This window comes from Coregonus clupeaformis, chromosome 7, assembly GCF_020615455.1.
Source record: "Coregonus clupeaformis isolate EN_2021a chromosome 7, ASM2061545v1, whole genome shotgun sequence".
In the NCBI taxonomy this organism is placed as follows: domain Eukaryota; kingdom Metazoa; phylum Chordata; class Actinopteri; order Salmoniformes; family Salmonidae; genus Coregonus; species Coregonus clupeaformis.
In genome coordinates, this window is record NC_059198.1 from 75,442,912 (window position 1) to 75,463,764 (window position 20,853).

At 43.9% G+C, this 20,853-nt stretch overlaps 1 protein-coding gene across 16 annotated transcripts in view; it reads right to left on the bottom strand.

Annotated features, from left to right (window-relative positions):
• Positions 1-18,922, bottom strand: part of LOC121569307 (eukaryotic translation initiation factor 5A-1) — a 72,968-nt gene extending 54,046 nt beyond the window's left edge. For 4 of the 16 annotated variants that reach the window (XM_041880157.2, XM_041880156.2, XM_041880155.2 and 1 more), the window contains exons 1-2: positions 18,509-18,920; positions 10,721-10,786 (exon numbers count right to left, since the gene is read on the bottom strand). In XM_041880157.2, coding sequence (XP_041736091.2) covers positions 10,721-10,786; positions 18,509-18,565 — 123 coding nt within the window. In that variant the 5' untranslated portion in view covers positions 18,566-18,920. Of the gene's footprint in view, positions 1-10,720; positions 10,787-18,508 lie in introns of all 16 variants that reach the window. The other 12 variants (XM_041880141.2, XM_041880142.2, XM_041880140.2 and 9 more) reach the window with 6 other exon arrangements.
• Positions 18,923-20,853: the final 1,931 nt, after the last annotated feature.

A 20,853-nucleotide genomic window follows, 5' to 3' on the forward strand; every position in this document is an offset into this window, starting at 1 on the left:
GTTTAGCAGCATGAGTGAAGGAGGCTTTGTTGCGAAATAGGAAGCCGATTCTAGATTTAACTTTGGATTGCAGATGCTTAATGTGAGTCTGGAAGAAGAGTTTATGGTCTAACCAGACACCTAGGTATTTGTAGTTGTCCACATATTCTAAGTCAGACCCGCCAAGAGTAGTGATTCTAGTCGGGTGGGTGCAAGCAGCGTTCGATTGAAGAGCATGCATTTAGTTTTACTAGCGTTTAAGAGCAGTTGGAGGCCACGGAAGGAGTGTTGTATGGCATTGAAGCTCGTTTGGAGGTTTGTTAACACAGTGTCCAATGAAGGGCCAGATGTATACAAAATGGTGTCGTCTGCGTAGAGGTGGATCTGAGAGTCACCAGCAGCAAGAGCGACATCATTTATATACACAGAGAATAGTCGGCCCGAGAATTGAACCCTGTGGCACCCCCATAGAGACTGCCAGAGGTCCTGACAACAGGCCCTCCGATTTGACACATTGAACTCTATCTGAGAAGTAGTTGGTGAACCAGGCGAGGCAGTCATTTGAGAAACCAAGGCTATTTAGTCTGCCAATAAGAATGCGGTGATTGACAGAGTCAAAAGCCTTGGCCAGGTCGATGAAGACGGCTGCACAGTACTGTCTTTTATCGATCGCGGTTATTATATCGTTTAGGACCTTGAGGTGCACCCATGAACAGCTCGGAAACCAGATTGCATAGCGGAGAAGGTACGGTGGGATTCGAAATGGTCGGTGATCTGTTTGTTAACTTGGCTTTCAAATACTTTCGAAGGGCAGGATGGATATAGTTCTGTAACAGTTTGGATCTAGAGTGTCACCCCCTTTGAAGAGGGGGATGACCGCGGCAGCTTTCCAATCTCTGGGGATCTCAAACGATACGAAAGAGAGGTTGAACAGGCTAGTAATAGGGGTTGCGACAATTTCGGCGGCTAGTTTTAGAAAGAAAGGGTCCAGATTGTCTAGCCCAGCTGATTTGTAGGGGTCCAGATTTAGCAGCTCTTTCAGGACATCAGCTATCTGAATTTGGGTGAAGGAGAAGCGGGGGGGGGCATGGGCAAGTTGCAGCGGAGGGTGCTGAGCTGGTGGCCGGGGTAGGGGTAGCCAGGTGGAAAGCATGGCCAGCCGTAGCAAAATGCTTATTGAAATTCTCGATTATCGTAGATTTATTTATCGGTGGTGACAGTGTTTCCTAGCCTCAGTGCAGTGGGTAGCTGGGAGGAGGTGCTCTTATTCTCCATGGACTTTACAGTGTCCCAAAACTTTTTGGAGTTAGTGCTACAGGATGCACATTTGTTTGAAAAAGCTAGCCTTTGCTTTCCTAACTGATTGTGTATATTGGTTCCTGACTTCCCTGAAAAGTTGCATATCGCGGGGACTGTTCGATGCTAATGCAGTACGCCACAGGATGTTTTTATGCTGGTCAAGGGCAGTCAAGTCTGGGGTGAACCAGGGGCTATATCTGTTCTTAGTTTTGAATTTTTTTGAATGGGGCGTGCTTATTTAAAAGATAGAGGAAAGCACTTTTGAAGAACATCCAGGCATCCTCTACTGACGGAATGAGGTCAATATCCATCCAGGATACCCGGGCCAGGTCAATTAGAAAGGCCTGCTCACTGAAGTGTTTTAGGGAGCGTTTGACAGTGATGAGGGGTGATCATTTGACCGCGGACCCATTACGGACACAGGCAATGAGGCAGTGATCGCTGAGATCCTGGTTGAAGACAGCGGAGGTGTATTTAGAGGGTAAATTAGTCAGGATGATATCTATAAGGGTGCCCATGTTTACGGATTTAGGGTTGTACCTGGTAGGTTCCTTGATAATTTGTGTGAGATTGAGGTCATCTAGTTTATATTGTAGGACGGCCGGGTGTTAAGCATATCCCAGTTTAGGTCACCAAGCAGTACGAACTCTGAGGATAGATGGGGGGCAAGCAATTCACATATGGTGTCCAGGGCACAACTGGGAGCTGAGGGGGGTCTGTAGCAAGCGGCAACAGTGAGAGACTTATTTCTGGAAAGGTGGATTTTTAGAAGTAGGAGCTCAAACTGTTTGGGCACAGACCTGAATAGTATGATAGACCTCTGCAGGCTCTCTCTACAGTAGATTGCAACTCCGCCCCCTTTGGCAGTTCTATCTTGACAGAAAATGTTGTAGTTCGGAATGGAAATGTCTGAATTTTTGGTGGCCTTCCTAAGCCAAGATTCAAACACTGCTAGAACATCAGGGTTGGCAGAGTGTGCTAACGCAGTGAATAACTCAAACTTGGGGAGGAGACTTCTGATGTTAACATGCAAGAAACCAAGGCTTTTACGGTTACAGAAGTCAACAAATGATAGCGCCTGGGGGGTAGGAGTGATACTGGGGGCTACAGGGCCTGGGTTAACCTCTACATCACCAGAGGAACAGAGGAGGAATAGATTAAGGATATGGCTAAAGGCTTTAAGAACTGGTCTTCTAGTGCGTTGGGTACAGAGAAAAGGGGCAGATTTCCGGGCGTTGTAGAATAGATTCAGGGCATTATATACAGACAAGGATATGGAAGGATATGAGTACAGTGGAGGTACACCTAAGCATTGGGTAACTATGAAAGAGATAGCATCACTGAAGGAACCGATTGAGCCGGTCTCCGCGTGTATGGGGGATGGGACAAAGGAGCTCTCTGAGGCTGGTTGAGCTGAACTTGGGGCTCTACAGTGAAATTGTATAATAAGAACTAACCCAAACAGCAATAGGCTATTGGCATGGGAGAGAGGCATAACGCAATCACAGGTGTTATTCGTTCTGTGGGAACAGATTGGATGACAACTCCACATCCTGAGTAGCCCTTCACACTCGTACCTGTATACGGGTAGAAAAAAATTGCACATTTGGACACTGATAAGTGCCTAATTTGAACGCAGTGGGCTGTACAGTAACAAGCTGTACGTGACGTCAGAGCTCTGGTTCTGCGCTTCACAGTGCTGTATGGGTTTTGACTGACAGCCGTTCTGAACCTGAGCACTGCACGTTGCCCCCATCCCTCCTGCTTATTGGGCAACGTTTGCTGTAAAATAAGAGGACTCAGTGTATTTTGAAAGATGAGACATTGAAGATTAAAATAAACAACGCTTTGATGTCATACAAGCAAGCCAAATGTGCACTTCACATAAAACGAATGTGAAATACAGTGTCAATGTTTATGATCACTATGTTTGATGTAGAACAGTTACAAGATGACATGGCGTTATACCCTGGGTTATCCTGAACAGAATGAGCCTGTTTGTTGTATTGTGAAGAAAATTTGCTGCGGACCACGCATCTGAAAGCACTCATTATGATCTGCTTCTCTAAATTGCCTTGTGAAAGCCTAACACTAAGATCGTATTTTATAATTTAGCTAGTTATGTTGGCAATAAAATGATGCCCACCTGACCCAGATTGTGATTTATAATGGACTGTTTTTGGATTGCGTAAACAACAGTAATTGTGTGATGGCGGGGATGCAGGGCTGTGTTCCAAACAAAACAACTACAAGTGTGCTTGCTCTAGTTCCTCAAAAAAATAAAAAAATAAAAGCACCTTATAGTTGAAGACTCTTCTTTGAGTCATAAAAGTGCATTGAAATTACTTAGGAACTGTGCACACTTTAGAGAGGTGCGTGGCCACTTGGAGAGTTAGACCTCTCGCCAGTTAGACCTCTCACTCAAACCCTTGAACATTTTTGGGGTCTTATGTAATGTATTCAGGGTATTTTCAGATTTCGTTATCAACAAATGTGGCGAAAAGTACAGTAAATGTCAAATATAGGCCAATTCCCACAAGTGTAAGGGGTTAAACAATAGACAGAAATAAACATTGAGTGTACAAAACATTAAGAACACCTTCCTAATATTGAGTTGCACCCCCTTTTGCCCTTAGGACAGCCTCAATTTGTCAGGGCATGGACTCTACAAGGTATCAAATGCTGGCCCATGTTGACTCCTATGCTTCCCACTGTTGTGTCAAGTTGGCTGGATGTCCTTTGGGTGGTGGACCATTCTTGATACACACAGGAAACTGTTGAGCATGAAAAACCCGGCAGTGTTGCAGTTCTTGACACTCAAACCGGTGCGCCTGGCACCTACTACCATACCCTGTTCAAAGGCACATATCTTTTGTCTTGCTCATTCACCCTCAATGGCACACATACACAATCCATGTCTCAAGGCTTAAAAATCCTTCTTTAACCTGTCTCCTCCCCTTCATCTACATTGATTGAAGTGTATTTAACAAGTGACATCAATAAGGGATAATAACGTTCACCTGGTCAGTCTATGTCATGGAAAGAGTTCCTAATGTTTTGTTCACTCAGTGTATAACAGATAAAACAATACTTGAAACAGATATAGAAATAGATAAGATAATTAATCTGATAGAATGACAATGGAGCGGTAAACAGAGCCATGATCCAAATAAACATCCTTCATTCTGTATGTGTGTGACTGCGTGTGTGTGGTGAAAAAGGACAGAATACTCCCTTTTCAGCATTGTGAGGCGTAAAAACACTACTTGGTTCAGACGCCTCGCATTCCTGACCTGCCTGAGTACTGTTACCCGCTACCCTACTGACAAGACCCCACACGCCAGACAGAGAGAAAGAGAGGGGGAGAGAGGGAAAGGGCTATGAGACCTACAAAACAATAGTCTTCTAGTGAAAAGCTAGATAACACGGAAACAAACAGGCCTACAGCTTCACACTAACCACCCATCTCTGACAGACTCCCTGTACAGCCCACCCAGGCTGTAATCCCACAAGCGTGCATCAGGGCGGTTTGATGTGAAAATCAAGTCACTGGCAGAGAAAGCATACAGCGTTTACTGCAACCAAATGCACCGATACCTGAGCCTTATCCAAAAACAACCCCTAGCTCCATACCCTGGTATCTTCAATAGCCCATGTTAGTTGGTAAGCCTAACTTACCAACAGTTGAAGTCGGAAGTTTACATACACCTTAGCCAAATACATTTAAACTCAGTTTATCACAATTTCTGACATTTAATCATAGTAAATATACCCTGTCTTAGGTCAGTTAGGATCACCAATTTATTTTAAGAATGTGAAATGTCAGAATAATAGTAGAGAGAATGATTTATTTCAGCTTTTATTTCTTTCATCACATTCCCAGTGGGTCAGAAGTTTACATACACTCAATTAGTATTTGGTAGCATTGCCTTTAAATTGTTTAACTTAGGTCAAACGATTCAGGCAGCCTTCCACAAGCTTCCCACAATAAGTTGGGTGAATTTTGGCCCATTCCTCCTGACAGAGCTGGTGTAACTGAGTCAGGTTTGTAGGCCTCATTGCTCGCACACGCTTTTTCAGTTCTGCCCACAGATTTTCTATAGGATTGAGGTAAATGCATTGTGATGGCCACTCAAATACCTTGACTTTGTTGTCCTTAAGCCATTTTGCCACAACTTTGGAAGTATGCTTGGGGTCATTGTCCATTTGAAAGACCCATTTGCGACCAAGCTTTAACTTCCTGACTGATGTCTTCAGATGTTGCTTCAATATATCCACATAATTTTCCTTCCTCATGATGCCATCTATTTTGTGAAGTGCACCAGTCCCTCCTGCAGCAAAGCACCCCCACAGCATGATGCTGCCACCCCCGTACTTCACGGTTGGGATGGTGCTCTTCTGCTTGCAAGCCATCCCCTTTTTCCTCCAAACATAACGATGGTCATTATGGCCAAACAGTTCTATTTTTGTTTCATCAGACCAGAGGACATTTCTCCAAAAAGTAAGATCTTTGTCCCCATGTGCAGTTGCAAACCGTAGTCTGGCTTTTTTATGGCAGTGGCTTCTTCCTTGCTGAGCACCCTTTCAGGTTATGTCGATATAGGACTTGTTTTACTGTGGATATAGATACTTCTGTACCTGTTTCCTCCAGCATCTTCACAAGGTCCCTTGCTGTTGTTCTGGGATTGATTTGTAACTTTTTGCACCAAAGTACGTTCATCTCTAGGAGACAGAACGTGTCTCCTTCCTAAGCGGTATGACGGCTGCGTGGTCCCATGGTGTTTATACTTGCGTACTATTGTTTGTACATATGAACGCGGTACCTTCAGGCGTTTGGAAATTGCTCCCAAGGATGAACCAGACTTGTGGAGGTCTACAAATGTTTTTTCTGAGGTCTTGGCTGATTTCTTCTGATTTTCCCATGATGTCAAGCAAAGAGGCACTGAGTTTGAAGGTAGGCCTTGAAATACATCCACAGGTACACCTCCAATTGACTCAACTTATGTCAATTAGCCTATCAGAAGCTTCTAAAGCCATGATGTCATTTTCTGGAATTTTCCAAGCTGTTTAAAGGCACAGTCAACTTAGTGTATGTAAACTTCTTACCCACTGGAAGTGAAATAATCTGTCTGTAAACAATTGTTGGAAAAATTACTTGTGTCATGCACAAAGTAGATGTCCTAACCGACTTGCCAAAACTATAGTTTGTTAACAAGAAATGTGCGGAGTGGTTGAAAAACAAGTTTTAATGACTCCAACCTAAGTGTATGTAAACGTCCAACTTCAACTGTACCTAGCTACACTATACAGTGAGGGAAAAAAGTATTTGATCCCCTGCTGATTTTGTACGTTTGCCCACTGACAAAGAAATGATCAGTCTATAATTTTTATGGTAGGTTTATTTGAACAGTGAGAGACAGAATAACAACAACAAAATCCAGAAAAACGCATGTCAAAAATGTTATAAATTGATTTGCATTTTAATGAGGGAAATAAGTATTTGACCCCTCTGCAAAACACGACTAAGTACTTGGTGGAAAAACCCTTGTTGGCAATCACAGAGGTCAGACGTTTCTTGTAGTTGGCCACCAGGTTTGCACACATCTCAAGAGGGATTTTGTACCACTCCTCTTTGCAGATCTTCTCCAAGTCATTAAGGTTTCGAGGCTGACGTTTGGCAACTCGAACCTTCAGCTCCCTCCACAGATTTGCTATGGGATTAAGGTCTGGAGACTGGCTAGGCCACTCCAGGACCTTAATGTGCTTCTTCTTGAGCCACTCCTTTGTTGCCTTGGCCGTGTGTTTTGGGTCATTGTCATGCTGGAATACCCATCCACGACCCATTTTCAATGCCCTGGCTGAGGGAAGGAGGTTCTCACCCAAGATTTGACGGTACATGGCCCCGTCCATCGTCCCTTTGATGCGGTGAAGTTCTCCTGTCCCCTTAGCAGAAAAACACCCCCAAAGCATAAATGTTTCCACCGCTATGTTTGACGGTGGGGATGGTGTTCTTGGGGTCATTGGCAGCATTCCTCCTCCTCCAAACACGGCGAGTTGAGTTGATGCCAATGAGCTCCATTTTGGTCTCATCTGACCACAACACTTTCACCCAGTTCTCCTCTGAATCATTCAGATGTTCATTGGCAAACTTCAGAAGGGCATGTATATGTGCTTTCTTGAGCAGGGGGACCTTGCGGACGCTGCAGGATTTCAGTCCTTCACGGCGTATTGTTTTACCAATTGTTTTCTTGGTGACTATGGTCCCAGCTGCCTTGAGATTATTGACAAGATCCTCCCGTGTAGTTCTGGGCTGATTTCTCACCGTTCTCATGATCATTGCAACTCCATGAGGTGAGATCTTGCATGGAGCCCCAGGCCGAGGGAGATTGACAGTTATTTTGTGTTTCTTCCATTTGCGAATAGTCGCACCAACTGTTGTCACCTTCTCACCAAGCTGCTTGGCGATGGTCTTGTAGCCCATTCCAGCCTTGTGTAGGTCTACAATCTTGTCCCTGACATCCTTGGAGAGCTCTTTGGTCTCGGCCATGGTGGAGAGTTTGGAATCTGATTGATTGATCGCTTCTGTGGACAGGTGTATTTTATACAGGTAACAAGGTGAGATTAGGAGCACTCCCTTTAAGAGTGTGCTCCTAATCTCAGCTCGTTACCTGTATAAAAGACACCTGGGAGCCAGAAATCCTTCTGATTGAGAGGGGGTCAAATACTTATTTCCCTCATTAAAATTCAAATCAATTTATAACATTTTTGACATAGGTTTTTCTGGATTTTTTTGTTGTTATTCTGTCTCTCACTGTTCAAATAAACCTACCATTAACATTATAGACTGATCATTTTTTTGTCAGTGGGCAAACAAAATCTGCAGGGGATCAAATACTTCTGTATATACAGTGAGGGAAAAAGGTATGTGGACACCCCATCAAATTAGTGGATTTGTCTAGTTCAGCCACCTCTGTTGCTGACAATAGAGCACACAGCCATGCAATCTCCATAGACAAAACATTGGCAGTAGAATGGCCTTACTGAAGAGCTCAGTGACTTTCAAAGTGGCACCGTCATAGGATGACACCTTTCCAACAAGTCAGTTCGTCAAATTTCTGCCCTACTAGATCTGTCCCGGTCAACTGTCAACTGTAAGTGCTGTTATAGTGAAGTGAAAACGTCTAGGAGCAACAACGGCTCAGCCGTGAAGTGGTAGGCCACACAAGCTCACAGAATGGGACCGCCGAGTGCTGAAGTGCGTAAAAATCATCTGTCCTCGGTTGCAACACTCACTACTGAGTTCCAAACTGCCTCTGGAAGCAACGTCAGCGCAAGAACTGTTGGTCGGAAAGCTTCATGAAATGTATGCACTCACTAACTAAATGATTAAAATGTAAATGTTTCCATGGCCGAGCAGCCGCACACAAGCCTAAGATCACCATGCGCAACGCCAAGCGTCGGCTGGAGTGGTGTAAAGCTCAACGCCATTGGACTCTGGAGCAGTGGAAACGCATTCTCTGGAGTGATTAATCACGCTTCACCATCTGGCAGTCCGACGGACGAATCTGAGTTTGGCGGATGCCAGGATACCTCTACCTGCCCCAATGCATAGTGCCAACTGTACAGTTTGGTGGAGGAGGAATAATGGTCTGGGGCTGTTTCATGGTTCGACTAGGCCCCTTAGTTCCAGTGAAGGGAAATCTTAACGCTACAGCATACAATGACATTCTAGACGATTCTGTGCTTCCAACTTTGTGGCAATAGTTTGGAGACGGCCCTTTCTTGTTTTAGCATGACAATGCCCCCGTGCACAAAGCGAGATCCATACAGAAATGGTTTGTCGAGATCGGTGTGGAAGAACGTGACTGGCCTGCACAGAGCCCTGACCTCAACCCCATCGAACACCGACTGCGAGCCAGGCCTAATCGCCCAACATCAGTGCCCGACCTCACTAATGCTCTTGTGGCTGAATGGAAGCAAGTCCCCACAGCAATGTTCCAACATCTTGTGGACAGCCTTCTCAGAAGAGTGGAGGCTGTTATAGCAGCAAAGGGGGGACCAACTCCATATTAATGTCCATGATTTTGAAATGAGATGTTCGACAAGCAGGTGTCCACATGATTTTGGTCATGTAGTGTACATCAAAACTTAATAATGTTGAAGACCCCTGCCAACTAATATCAACATTTATATTGCGTTTTTTCAGAAATGATTTCCCTTCTGTAAGTTTAAGAAATATTGCCTAGTGTCTTGTCATTCTGTTACCAAAAACCCACATACACTACATGACCAAAAGAATGTGGACACCTGCTTGTCGAATATCCCATTCCAAAATCATGGCCATTAATATGGAGTTGGTCCCCCCTTTGCTGCTATAACAGAATGACCAACAAAAATCAGTAAAATGCAATTGAATTGGCGCAAATAGGAAATCATAGTAGTCACAAACGCTCTCTCTCCCTCTCTCTCTCTCACTCCGAACCCATCATAGACGTCTGTTTCACAAGTTTGGACAGTACACTCAGTTTACAGTATAAATGTACTGTATTGTACTGAACTCTACCATGCTGTACTATACTGTGATGCCCACACCTGAACATAGACGTCTATGTTTTGCAGCGGAGCTCATTAGAATAATAACCCGTCTGTGAATAATACCCAAACATGCAAAAGAGGATATTACATTTTCTACCTTTGTGTACCTATTCAGGATACACCACCATAAAGAGAACAACATTCATAATGATACATTTCTGTACAGTACAGATCAGGGACTCATGATGTCATTCTGTTACAGTCATTATTTTACCGAGTGTTAATCCACTTCACTTACTGTAGTTCAATAACCAAGAGATTTTAAATATTAACCAAGATACCTTTTTTTCTTTTCAAACTCAATGTGTCATATAATAGCTGACACCCCATTCTTTCTGCAGAAATCTTTTAATCTTAATTTGGAGTAGATATTTAACAGTTTTTGGAAAACTTGGTCACATTAAAAACACATTACAATAATTCTGTTGCCAAACTTTACATCTGCACTGTTCTTAGAGTCAATTTGTTTTTGTAAATTTTTCTGTGGAAATTGTTAAAAGTAGTCTTTGTTCATAGAATTGTATGATTGGTTTAACTTTGCAATCAATGTTTTTTGTTTGGTATACATTTTAAAGTGAAGAATCGAAGTCTCACCGTCATTCCATTACCGTGGAATTGCCTTACCCCGCATGTATATTGAATAGGTATGAAATACTAGCTCACAATTGCCTGGGTTTATGTCGAGATAAAACTCAGCAACTCTCTCCCCTCATTGGCAACTCGTAACAGTTCACTGGAAGGTGACAGCCAGCCTGCCTGTTATTGGCTGATCAGAGCTCATGTGGGAGGAATCATCAGGCACGCTCCTGTCTGATAGGTTGAGTGTGTGGTGATGGGTGTGTCTTACCTTGTAGACCTGCCCGTAGGTTCCATTTCCCACCAACTCCACTAGTTCAAATATACCAGCTGGGTCCTGGAGAGAAAGAGAGAGAGAAATAGAGAGATTGGAGAAAGAGGGGAGTAAGAGAGTGGTTAGTCAAGCATTGAAAGTATTTTCTCAAGAATTCAGACTCCATGGAATCTGAATTCCCCCCCACACACACACACAGTAGGACTTGCTGAGATCTATAGCGGTACACTGACTCCATAGAGAGAGAGAGAGAGTACAGTGGGGGAAAAAAGTATTTAGTCAGCCACCAATTGTGCAAGTTCTCCCACTTAAAAAGATGAGAGAGGCCTGTAATTTTCATCATAGGTACACGTCAACTAAGACAGACAAAATGAGAATTTTTTTTTCCAGAAAATCACATTGTAGGATTTTTAATGAATTTATTTGCAAATTATGGTGGAAAATAAGTATTTGGTCAATAACAAAAGTTTCTAAATACTTTGTTATATACCCTTTGTTGGCAATGACACAGGTCAAATGTTTTCTGTAAGTCTTCACACACTGTTGCTGGTATTTTGGCCCATTCCTCCATGCAGATCTCCTCTAGAGCAGTGATGTTTTGGGGCTGTCGCTGGGCAACACGGACTTTCAACTCCCTCCAAAGATTTTCTATGGGGTTGAGATCTGGAGACTGGCTAGGCCACTCCAGGACCTTGAAATGCTTCTTACGAAGCCACTCCTTCGTTTCCCGGGCGGTGTGTTTGGGATCATTGTCATGCTGAAAGACCCAGCCACGTTTCATCTTCGATGCCCTTGCTGATGGAAGGAGGTTTTCACTCAAAATCTCACGATACATGGCCCCATTCATTCTTTCCTTTACACGGATCAGTCGTCCTGGTCCCTTTGCAGAAAGAAAAAAAACAGCCCCAAAGCATGATGTTTCCACCCCCATGCTTCACAGTAGGTATGGTGTTCTTTGGATGCAACTCAGCATTCTTTGTCCTCCAAACACGACGAGTTGAGTTTTTACCAAAAAGTTCTATTTTGGTTTCATCTGACCATATGACATTCTCCCAATCCTCTTCTGGATCATCCAAATGCACTCTAGCAAACTTCAGACGGGCCTGGACATGTACTGACTTAAGCAGGGGGACACGTCTGGCACTGCAGGATTTGAGTCCCTGGCGGCGTAGTGTGTTACTGATGGTAGGCTTTGTTAGGCTTTTGTCCCAGCTCTCTGCAGGTCATTCACTAGGTCCCCCCGTGTGGTTCTGGGATTTTTGCTCACCATTCTTGTGATCATTTTGACCCCACGGGGTGAGATCTTGCGAGGGAGATTATCAGTGGTCTTGTATGTCTTCCATTTCCTAATAATTGCTCCCACAGTTGATTTCTTCAAACCAAGCTGCTTACCTATTGCAGATTCAGTCTTCCCAGCCTGGTGCAGGTCTACAATTTTGTTTCTGGTGTCCTTTGACAGCTCTTTGGTCTTGGCCATAGTGGAGTTTGGAGTGTGACTGTTTGAGGTTGTGGACAGGTGTCTTTTATACTGATAACAAGTTCAAACAGGTGCCATTAATACAGGTAACGAGTGGAGGACAGAGGAGCCTCTTAAAGAAGAAGTTACAGGTCTGTGAGAGCCAGAAATCTTGCTTGTTTGTAGGTGACCAAATACTTATTTTCCACCATAATTTGCAAATAAATTCATTAAAAATCCTACAATGTGATTTTCTGGAGAAAAAAATTCTCAATTTGTCTGTCATAGTTGACGTGTACCTATGATGAAAATTACAGGCCTCTCTCATCTTTTTAAGTGAGAGAACTTGCACAATTGGTGGCTGACTAAATACTTTTTTTCCCCACTGTATGTATGTATGTATGTGTGTGTGTGTGTGTGTGTGTGTGTGTGTCTGTGTGAGTGAGTGAATAGGGAATACTGGAGTTGAAATCAGCCACATGCTTCCACAGGGTATATGAAAAACGTCAACGTTATTCTTTATTCAAGGTCCAACAGAAACATTTTTAAACCTAGAACACTGCTCTAGAGACAGGCGGAGACCCACCACACTCTCTCCCCTTCAACCAGCACCACCACACACATCGATATCTTTTAACGTGTGTGTGTGTGAAAGGGGGAAGCATTAGTCATGGGTGTGTGTGTGTGTAAATATCAATATGAATATTGTGCTCATTTTCTTGTTTTATACCAAGTTATGATGGTGTCTCGAAGTTGATGAATGTATTGACCCCCTCATTGATGGATCCCCTCAGCGCGCTGTGTGTGTGTGTATAGTGTGTGTGTGTGTGTGTGTGTGTATAGTGCTCGGGTCTGTGTAGGGCAGGGTAGGGCTGGACGATATGGCCAAAATATAATACCATGGTATTTGTGAAAAATTGGACGGTATGACAGTATTTTATATTTTTGAATAATAAAAGTTCTACATTTGCTTTATGAGTAGTGTGTGACCCTACGGTGGCAACACATACATTCTAAGTAATTTCAATGGATCTTTCTCCATACTGATTGTTTTATACTGTTCAATTCAACCCAAAATATTTTTTCTGCATTTCCTGCACTCATTTGAGATCATTTCCACACTGTCACTCAGGGCTGCACACCATGGGCAAACAATATAGGCCTTATTCTTAACCAAATGTTGCAATTGCGATTTGACTTGCGGTTTAGAGCAAAACACTTGGGTGAACTGTTGGAATCATGGAAATAGAATGACTATTCTAATTCTATAGTTAGAATATAATAGTGGGCACTTTAATTACAGTGTTGTTTGACATGACAAAGAATGAAAATGCCAGGGAGGAGTTATTGTGACAGGGTAGGAACCAAAGTGTTGATAAATGTTTCCTAGGGGACCCTATAATCTTTGGCTACATTTAATGTTCTCTCTTAGCTACACTACATAACCAAAAGTATGTGGACACCTGCTCGTTGGAACATCTCATACCAGAATCACAAGGATTAATATGGAGTTGGTCCCCCCTTTGCTGCTATAACAGCCTCCACTCTTCTGGGAAGGCTTTCCACTAGATGTTGGAACATTGCTGCAGGGATTTGCTTCCATTCAGCCACAAGAGCATTAGTGAGGTCAGGCACTGATGTTGGGCGAGTAGGCCTGGCTTGGTGTCGGCGTTCCATTTCATCCCAAAGGTGTCCGATGGAGTTGAGGTCAGGGCTCTGTGCAGGCCAGTCAAGTTCTTCCACACCGATCTCGACAAATAATTTCTGTATGGACATTGCTTTGTGCATGGGGGCATTGTCATGCCGAAACAGGAAAGGGCCTTCCCCAAACTGTTGCCACAAAGTTGGAAGGACATACAGTGTGGGAAAAAAGTATTTAGTCAGCCACCAATTGTGCAAGTTCTCCCACTTAAAAAGATGAGAGAGGCCTGTAATTTTCATCATAGGTACACGTCAACTATGACAGACAAATTGAGAAGAAAAAAAATCCAGAAAATCACATTGTAGGATTTTTAATGAATTTATTTGCAAATTATGGTGGAAAATAAGTATTTGGTCACCTACAAACAAGCAAGATTTCTGGCTCTCACAGACCTGTAACTTCTTCTTTAAGAGGCTCCTCTGTCCTCCACTCGTTACCTGTATTAATGGCACCTGTTTGAACTTGTTATCAGTATAAAAGACACCTGTCCACAACCTCACAGTCACACTCCAAACTCCACTATGGCCAAGACCAAAGAGCTGTCAAAAGACACCAGAAACAAAATTGTAGACCTGCACCAGGCTGGGAAGACTGAATCTGCAATAGGTAAGCAGCTTGGTTTGAAGAAATCAACTGTGGGAGCAATTATTAGGAAATGGAAGACACACACTGATAATCTCCCTCGATCTGGGGCTCCACGCAAGATCTCACCCCGTGGGGTCAAAATGATCACAAGAACGGTGAGCAAAAATCCCAGAACCACACAGGGGGACCTAGTGAATGACCTGCAGAGAGCTGGGACCAAAGTAACAAAGCCTACCATCAGTAACACACTACGCCGCCAGGGACTCAAATCCTGCAGTGCCAGACGTGTCCCCCTGCTTAAGCCAGTACATGTCCAGGCCCGTCTGAAGTTTGCTAGAGTGCATTTGGATGATCCAGAAGAGGATTTGGAGAATGTCATATGGTCAGATGAAACCAAAATAGAACTTTTTGGTAAAAACTCAACTCGTCGTGTTTGGAGGACAAAGAATGCTGAGTTGCATCCAAAGAACACCATACCTACTGTGAAGCATGGGGGTGGAAACATCATGCTTTGGAGCTGTTTTTCTGCAAAGGGACCAGGACGACTGATCCGTGTAAAGGAAAGAATGAATGGGGCCATGTATCATGAGATTTTGAGTGAAAACCTCCTTCCATCAGCAAGGGCATTGAAGATGAAACGTGGCTGGGTCTTTCAGCATGACAATGATCCCAAATACACCACCCGGGCAACGAAGGAGTGGCTTCGTAAGAAGCATTTCAAGGTCCTGGAGTGGCCTAGCCAGTCTCCAGATCTCAACCCCATAGAAAATCTTTGGAGGGAGTTGAAAGTCTGTGTTGCCCAGCGACAGCCCCAAAACATCACTGCTCTAGAGGAGATCTGCATGGAGGAATGGGCCAAAATACCAGCAACAGTGTGTGAAAACCTTGTGAAGACTTACAGAAAACATTTGACCTGTGTCATTGCCAACAAAGGGTATATAACAAAGTATTGAGAAACTTTTGTTATTGACCAAATACTTATTTTCCACCATAATTTGCAAATAAATTCATTAAAAATCCTACAATGTGATTTTCTGGAGAAAAAAATTCTCATTTTGTTTGTCATAGTTGACGTGTACCTATGATGAAAATTACAGGCCTCATCTTTTTAAGTGGGAGAACTTGCACAATTGGTGGCTGACTAAATACTTTTTTCCCCCACTGTACTCGTCTAGAATGTCATTGTATGCTGTAGCGTTAAGATTTCCCTAAGGGGCCTAGCCCAAACCATGAAAAACAGCCTCAGACCATTATTCCTCCTCCACCAAGTTACAGTTAGCACTATGCATTGGTTCTCCTGGCATCCGCCAAACCTAGATTCGTCCGTCGGACTGCCAGATGGTGAAGCATGATTCATCACTCCATAGAACGCGTTTACTCTGCTCCAGAGTCAAATGGCGTCGAACTTTACACCGCTCGACCATGGAAACCCATTTCATGAAGCTCCCGACCAACAGTTCTTGCACTGACGTTGCTTCCAGAGGCAGTTTGTGTGGCCTGCCACATCGCGGCTGAGCCGTTGTTGCTGCTAGACGTTTCCACTTCACAATTACAGCACTTACAGTTGACCGGGCAGCTCTAGCAGGGCAGAAATTTGACGAACTGACTTGTTGGAAAGGTGTCATCCTATGACGGTGCCACGTTGAAAGTCACTGAGCTCTTCAGTAAGGCCATTCTACTGCCAATGTTTGTCTATGGAAATTGCATGGCTGTGTGCTCGATTTCATACACCTGTCAGCAACGGTTGTGGCTGAAATAGCTGAATCCACTAATTTGAAGGGGTGTCCACATACTTTTGGCCATGTAGCAAACATATTCATGCCTTCTGTATTCCTCCGATTTAGAAGATACTGTTGCACAAACATGCTGATTTAGGTCTACACCATCACTGGTATTATCAGGCCGTATAGGTAATTACATTTGCTCTTACTCAGTACATTTATTAGCTAGCTAGCTCACTAGCCAGCCAGCCAGCTAACTAGCGATTAGCATTAACAGCTAACAGGATTTAGGCCCAACTTGCTAAGAAAAGACAAACTAGCTGTTTGCAGATGTAAGAAACACAAACTAATAGTGTAATTATAGAACACTAGTGGATTTATATTAAGAAGCAAAGTGAAAACAGCATTGTTTTAAGCATGTGCCTAAGAACAGCCCTTAGCCGTGGTTTATTGGTAATATACCACACCTCACTGCTTTAGTATACCGCGCAGCCCTACGGCAGGGTTCCTGAACTGGTCACCCACGGGCTAAATTTAGGCCGTGGGTGACTTTTATTGATTTATTTGGCCCCCAAGTTGTTGTTGTATTTCAATGTTGGACATTAAAGACTAAAAATACATCATGTTATCAGCGTGATTTCTTTTTTATCTGTTCCCAAGTATTCCCACGCATAATAGAGAGACGTGATCGTATACAAATGTAAGGTTTGAAATTATGTTTTAGTCAATTTGCAGTCTACAAATGATTTGTAATTATGTTCCGCCCCCCGAACATCCGCTCAAGAAAAAAATATTTTAAAAATCATCCAGCAGCGGAATCTAGTTGATGATCCCTGGTCTAGGGGAAGTGAGACCAGGGAAGACAGGAAAAGGAAATCCCCCTCCATTGTGGGTAGTGTGCGAGACACTGAAATACTCCCCAGTTCTCTGCATCTAAGTGACCTAATTTCCAGTCGCACCGCAGATCTGGACGAGAGCTCAGAGAGAGGCCAGCAGTGTGGGTGTGTGTAATAACTGTCATACATCTATCAGACGTAGATGGAAAAGGAGAGAGATGGAGAGAATGAGTTCAGGAGACATGCTGGTAGAAAGGGAAAGAGCGAGAAGAGCTGAGAAGCTGCACATTGTTTTATTGCATTTCGAGAGAGAGAGAGGATGAATGAGTCAATGATGTTGAACGTGCAACATTTCTACAATCCAGATGCCGCAAAATGTTATGTGTGTTTGCATTGTACATGCATCATTCACAGCCATATGACAAGAATGCAAGCTAACACACACACGCCCCTGCCTGTCATGTTGGGGCTTGAGCCTGCTGCTGCTGGTAAGATCATGTTGCATAACGACCTACCTGTAATGACTATGTACAGAGGCTGTCAAAAACACACACAGCACAAAGAACAGTGGTATTACATTTCCTTTGCATGGACCTTGCCTGTACCCCTATCTTGTGCATCTCTCCTCCCCTCCAGCTCCTAGAGTAGGGGTTTCCTTCTCCTCTGCCTGCCCCAGACCTTTCAAATATTGTATTTAACCCTAACCTGGCACACCTGATTAAATTAGTCAATTAATCATCATCAAGCCTTTGACTAATTTAAATCAGGTGTGCCAGTTTTGGGTTAAAACAAAAATGTGAAACATTTGGGGGGGTTGGCAACTGTCTTAGAGCCCTCAAACTGAACTCTGGACCTCGAAGCCAGTTCCACTGTTTTTTTTCATTGCTTCCCTCTAATCAGGGACTGATTTAGACCTGGGATACCAGGTGTGTGCAATTAATTATCAGGTAGAAGAGAAAACCAGCAGGCTCTGGACCTCGTTGAGTTGTCCTGTCCTAGAGGATGCAAACGCACACACAGCTAGAGTGCTACGAGGCCACTGTCACTGACTCATCACGAAATGGCAGAACCAGTTTCTGCTGTTCTCTAATATAATTCAACTGTGTGTGTGTGTGTGTCTGTGGGGCAGTGTGATGCCGCGCGACAGACAGCTTAACATCTGCCCCAAATAGACAGAGGGGCCTATTAGACACACACAGGCCCAGGGTTCCATTACATCACGTTCCAATTGTTGAGAAAAAAGTCTAACGCGCGTGGGAGAGAGGTAGTTGCCACCCCAGCAGACATCGATTGATCTAAATCAATGATCTGATCAGCGGATGTTCTCGGGAGCATGGCAGTTAACCGCGGCTCGGAAGACGCCAACCACAAACACACACAGTCGGTGCGAAGAGGCCATTATTAACGGGGGATGGGGCAAGTGTTCGAGAAGACGTGTCTCATTCATACAGTGCCCATTTTATCATACACACACACACACTTTACCCGTAGCGCTGACAGGTCTATCTCATCCAGGCTCCGGGCCGGGGAGTCACTCGCCATGATTCTCTCTCAAAATGGAAGCTTCTTCTCCGCTCATTTACCGAGGAGAAACTCCCTCTCCCCTCCCTTATCCAGCCGTTAAAATCCCCGTTAGATCCCTGTTTGGCGTCCGTTAATAATATTCCATCAACAATGGGTAATATAATCAGTTTTTCCGTTTGATACCGGGGGAACGCGTCTCGAGACACCGAGGTGATCCAGGTCCTACATGCTGTAGACGGTGGCACGGGCCCCCTCCACGGGCGGATAGTGACAACACTCGGCGAGAGAGCACAGCCGCGCACACACATACACACTGTATACACACACAGCGAGAGAAAGCAAAGCGCCCCGGGAACCGTGTAGTCTCGCGCTCCCGGGAGTGGCCTAGCTGCACGAGCAGCGAGCGGTTCTCCTGAAAACAGGGACGCCCACAATGTCACATGCACACGTGTGTGGGACAGATATGAAAAAGCCCATCCCCACCCCCCTCCACACGAAGGTTTAGGTTAATTGTATCTTCAGGCTAAAGTGCCATGAAACTGATCATTTCCTTTGTCTTCTTCTTCTCTTTGTCTCTCCTGCTGCATCTCTTCACATGGCTACAGCTGTGTATGCCTAGCCTTATGTTGCTATCATCACCACCACACCCGCCATCTCCATCACCATTAATATCATCCTCAGCAGTAGCAACAGCATCACCACCTTCACCATCATCATCATCGCTCAACTTTTTTCAACTGTGTGTCTTGTATACTGAAGATTGTATTCTCAATTCCTGACTGCAAAAATAATTATAGTGATGATTTGAGTGTGTGATATGCACATCCCAAACACCCACACTAGTGCTCACTGTGGTGCAGGAATAACGCTGCATTAACCGTGCTAACATATGTAATTGTTTTAAGAAGGTCATACCAAGGATCATTTAGCTATTCGATTTTTATTTTTTTCAATAAAAAAAATAATTTGGCCTTACTGCTATTAGCCATTAGGAACGTATTTTGAATAACATATGTACTACATGGAACAACAGAGTGAAAACCCCAGCAGCGTTGCAGTTCTTGGCACACTCATAACAGTGAGCCTGGCACCTACTACCATACCCCGTTCAAAGACACGTAAATATTTTGTCTTGCCCATTCACCCTCTAAATGCACACATACACAATCCACGTCTCAATTGTCTCAAGGCTTAAAAATCCTTCTTTAACCTGTCTCCTCCCCTTCATCTATACTGATTGAAGTGGATTTAACAGGTGACATCAGTAAGGGATCATAGCTTTCACCTGAATTCACCACGTCAGTCTGTCATGGAAAGAGCAGGTGTTCATAATGTTTTGTCCACACAGTGTATTTGTCTCCAGTCAGGTATGTAATCCAGAGCATTAATTCAGAGACTAATGATTCATCTGTCAAACTGGGCCAGGCAGACCAGAGGCGGAGAGGGGCCGTGACAGAGATTAGGGCTGATTATAGAGGTCTTGAGGGGATACATTTTGAATTGTTAGCACCTGTGAAGAATAGACAGACAGACAGACAGACAGAGCTCTTAATTGCAATGTTTTGCCTCTGGCCAGGTCAACAACTGACTCACTCGGTTCAATAAATAATACATAGATAAATAATAGACAGGAACATCAGATATGTTTAATAGTTAACATCTCATCAACGCACAAATAATGAAGTATATGAAAGTCAATTATTTGGGATTTCTTATAAGGCATGAACAGTCTGTGCAAAGCATGCAATTCATAGAAACAGGCCAATAAAATATATAGTAAAGTGAAAGACAGAAATTGAATGAGAGTTGACAAAGACAGGACAGAGAAAATAAAAGAGAAGGGACAGAGAGAGAGAGAGGGGGACAGAGAGAGAGGGGGGGACAGGGAGAGGGGAACAGAGAGAAAAGGACAGTGAGAGAGAGAGGGGAACATAGAGAGGGGGACCGAGAGAGAGAGGGGGACAGGGAGAGAGAGGGGGACAGAGAGAAGGGGACAGAGAGAGAGAGGGGGACAGAGAGAGGGGGTCAGAGAGAGAGAGAGGTCATACCAAGGATCATTTAGCTATTTGATTTTGAATTTAAAAAATATATACAAAATATAGGACAGAACATCGTTGATACATTCGAGTTTCAAGTTGTATTTGTTACATGCACAAGTACACTGAAAGGGGAACATAACCTCTCACTCAACGTCAACAAAACAAAGGAGATGATCGTGGACTTCAGGAAACAGCAGAGGGTGCACCCCCCTATCCACATCGAAGGGACAGCAGTGGAGAAGGTGGAAAATTTTAAGTTCCTCGGTG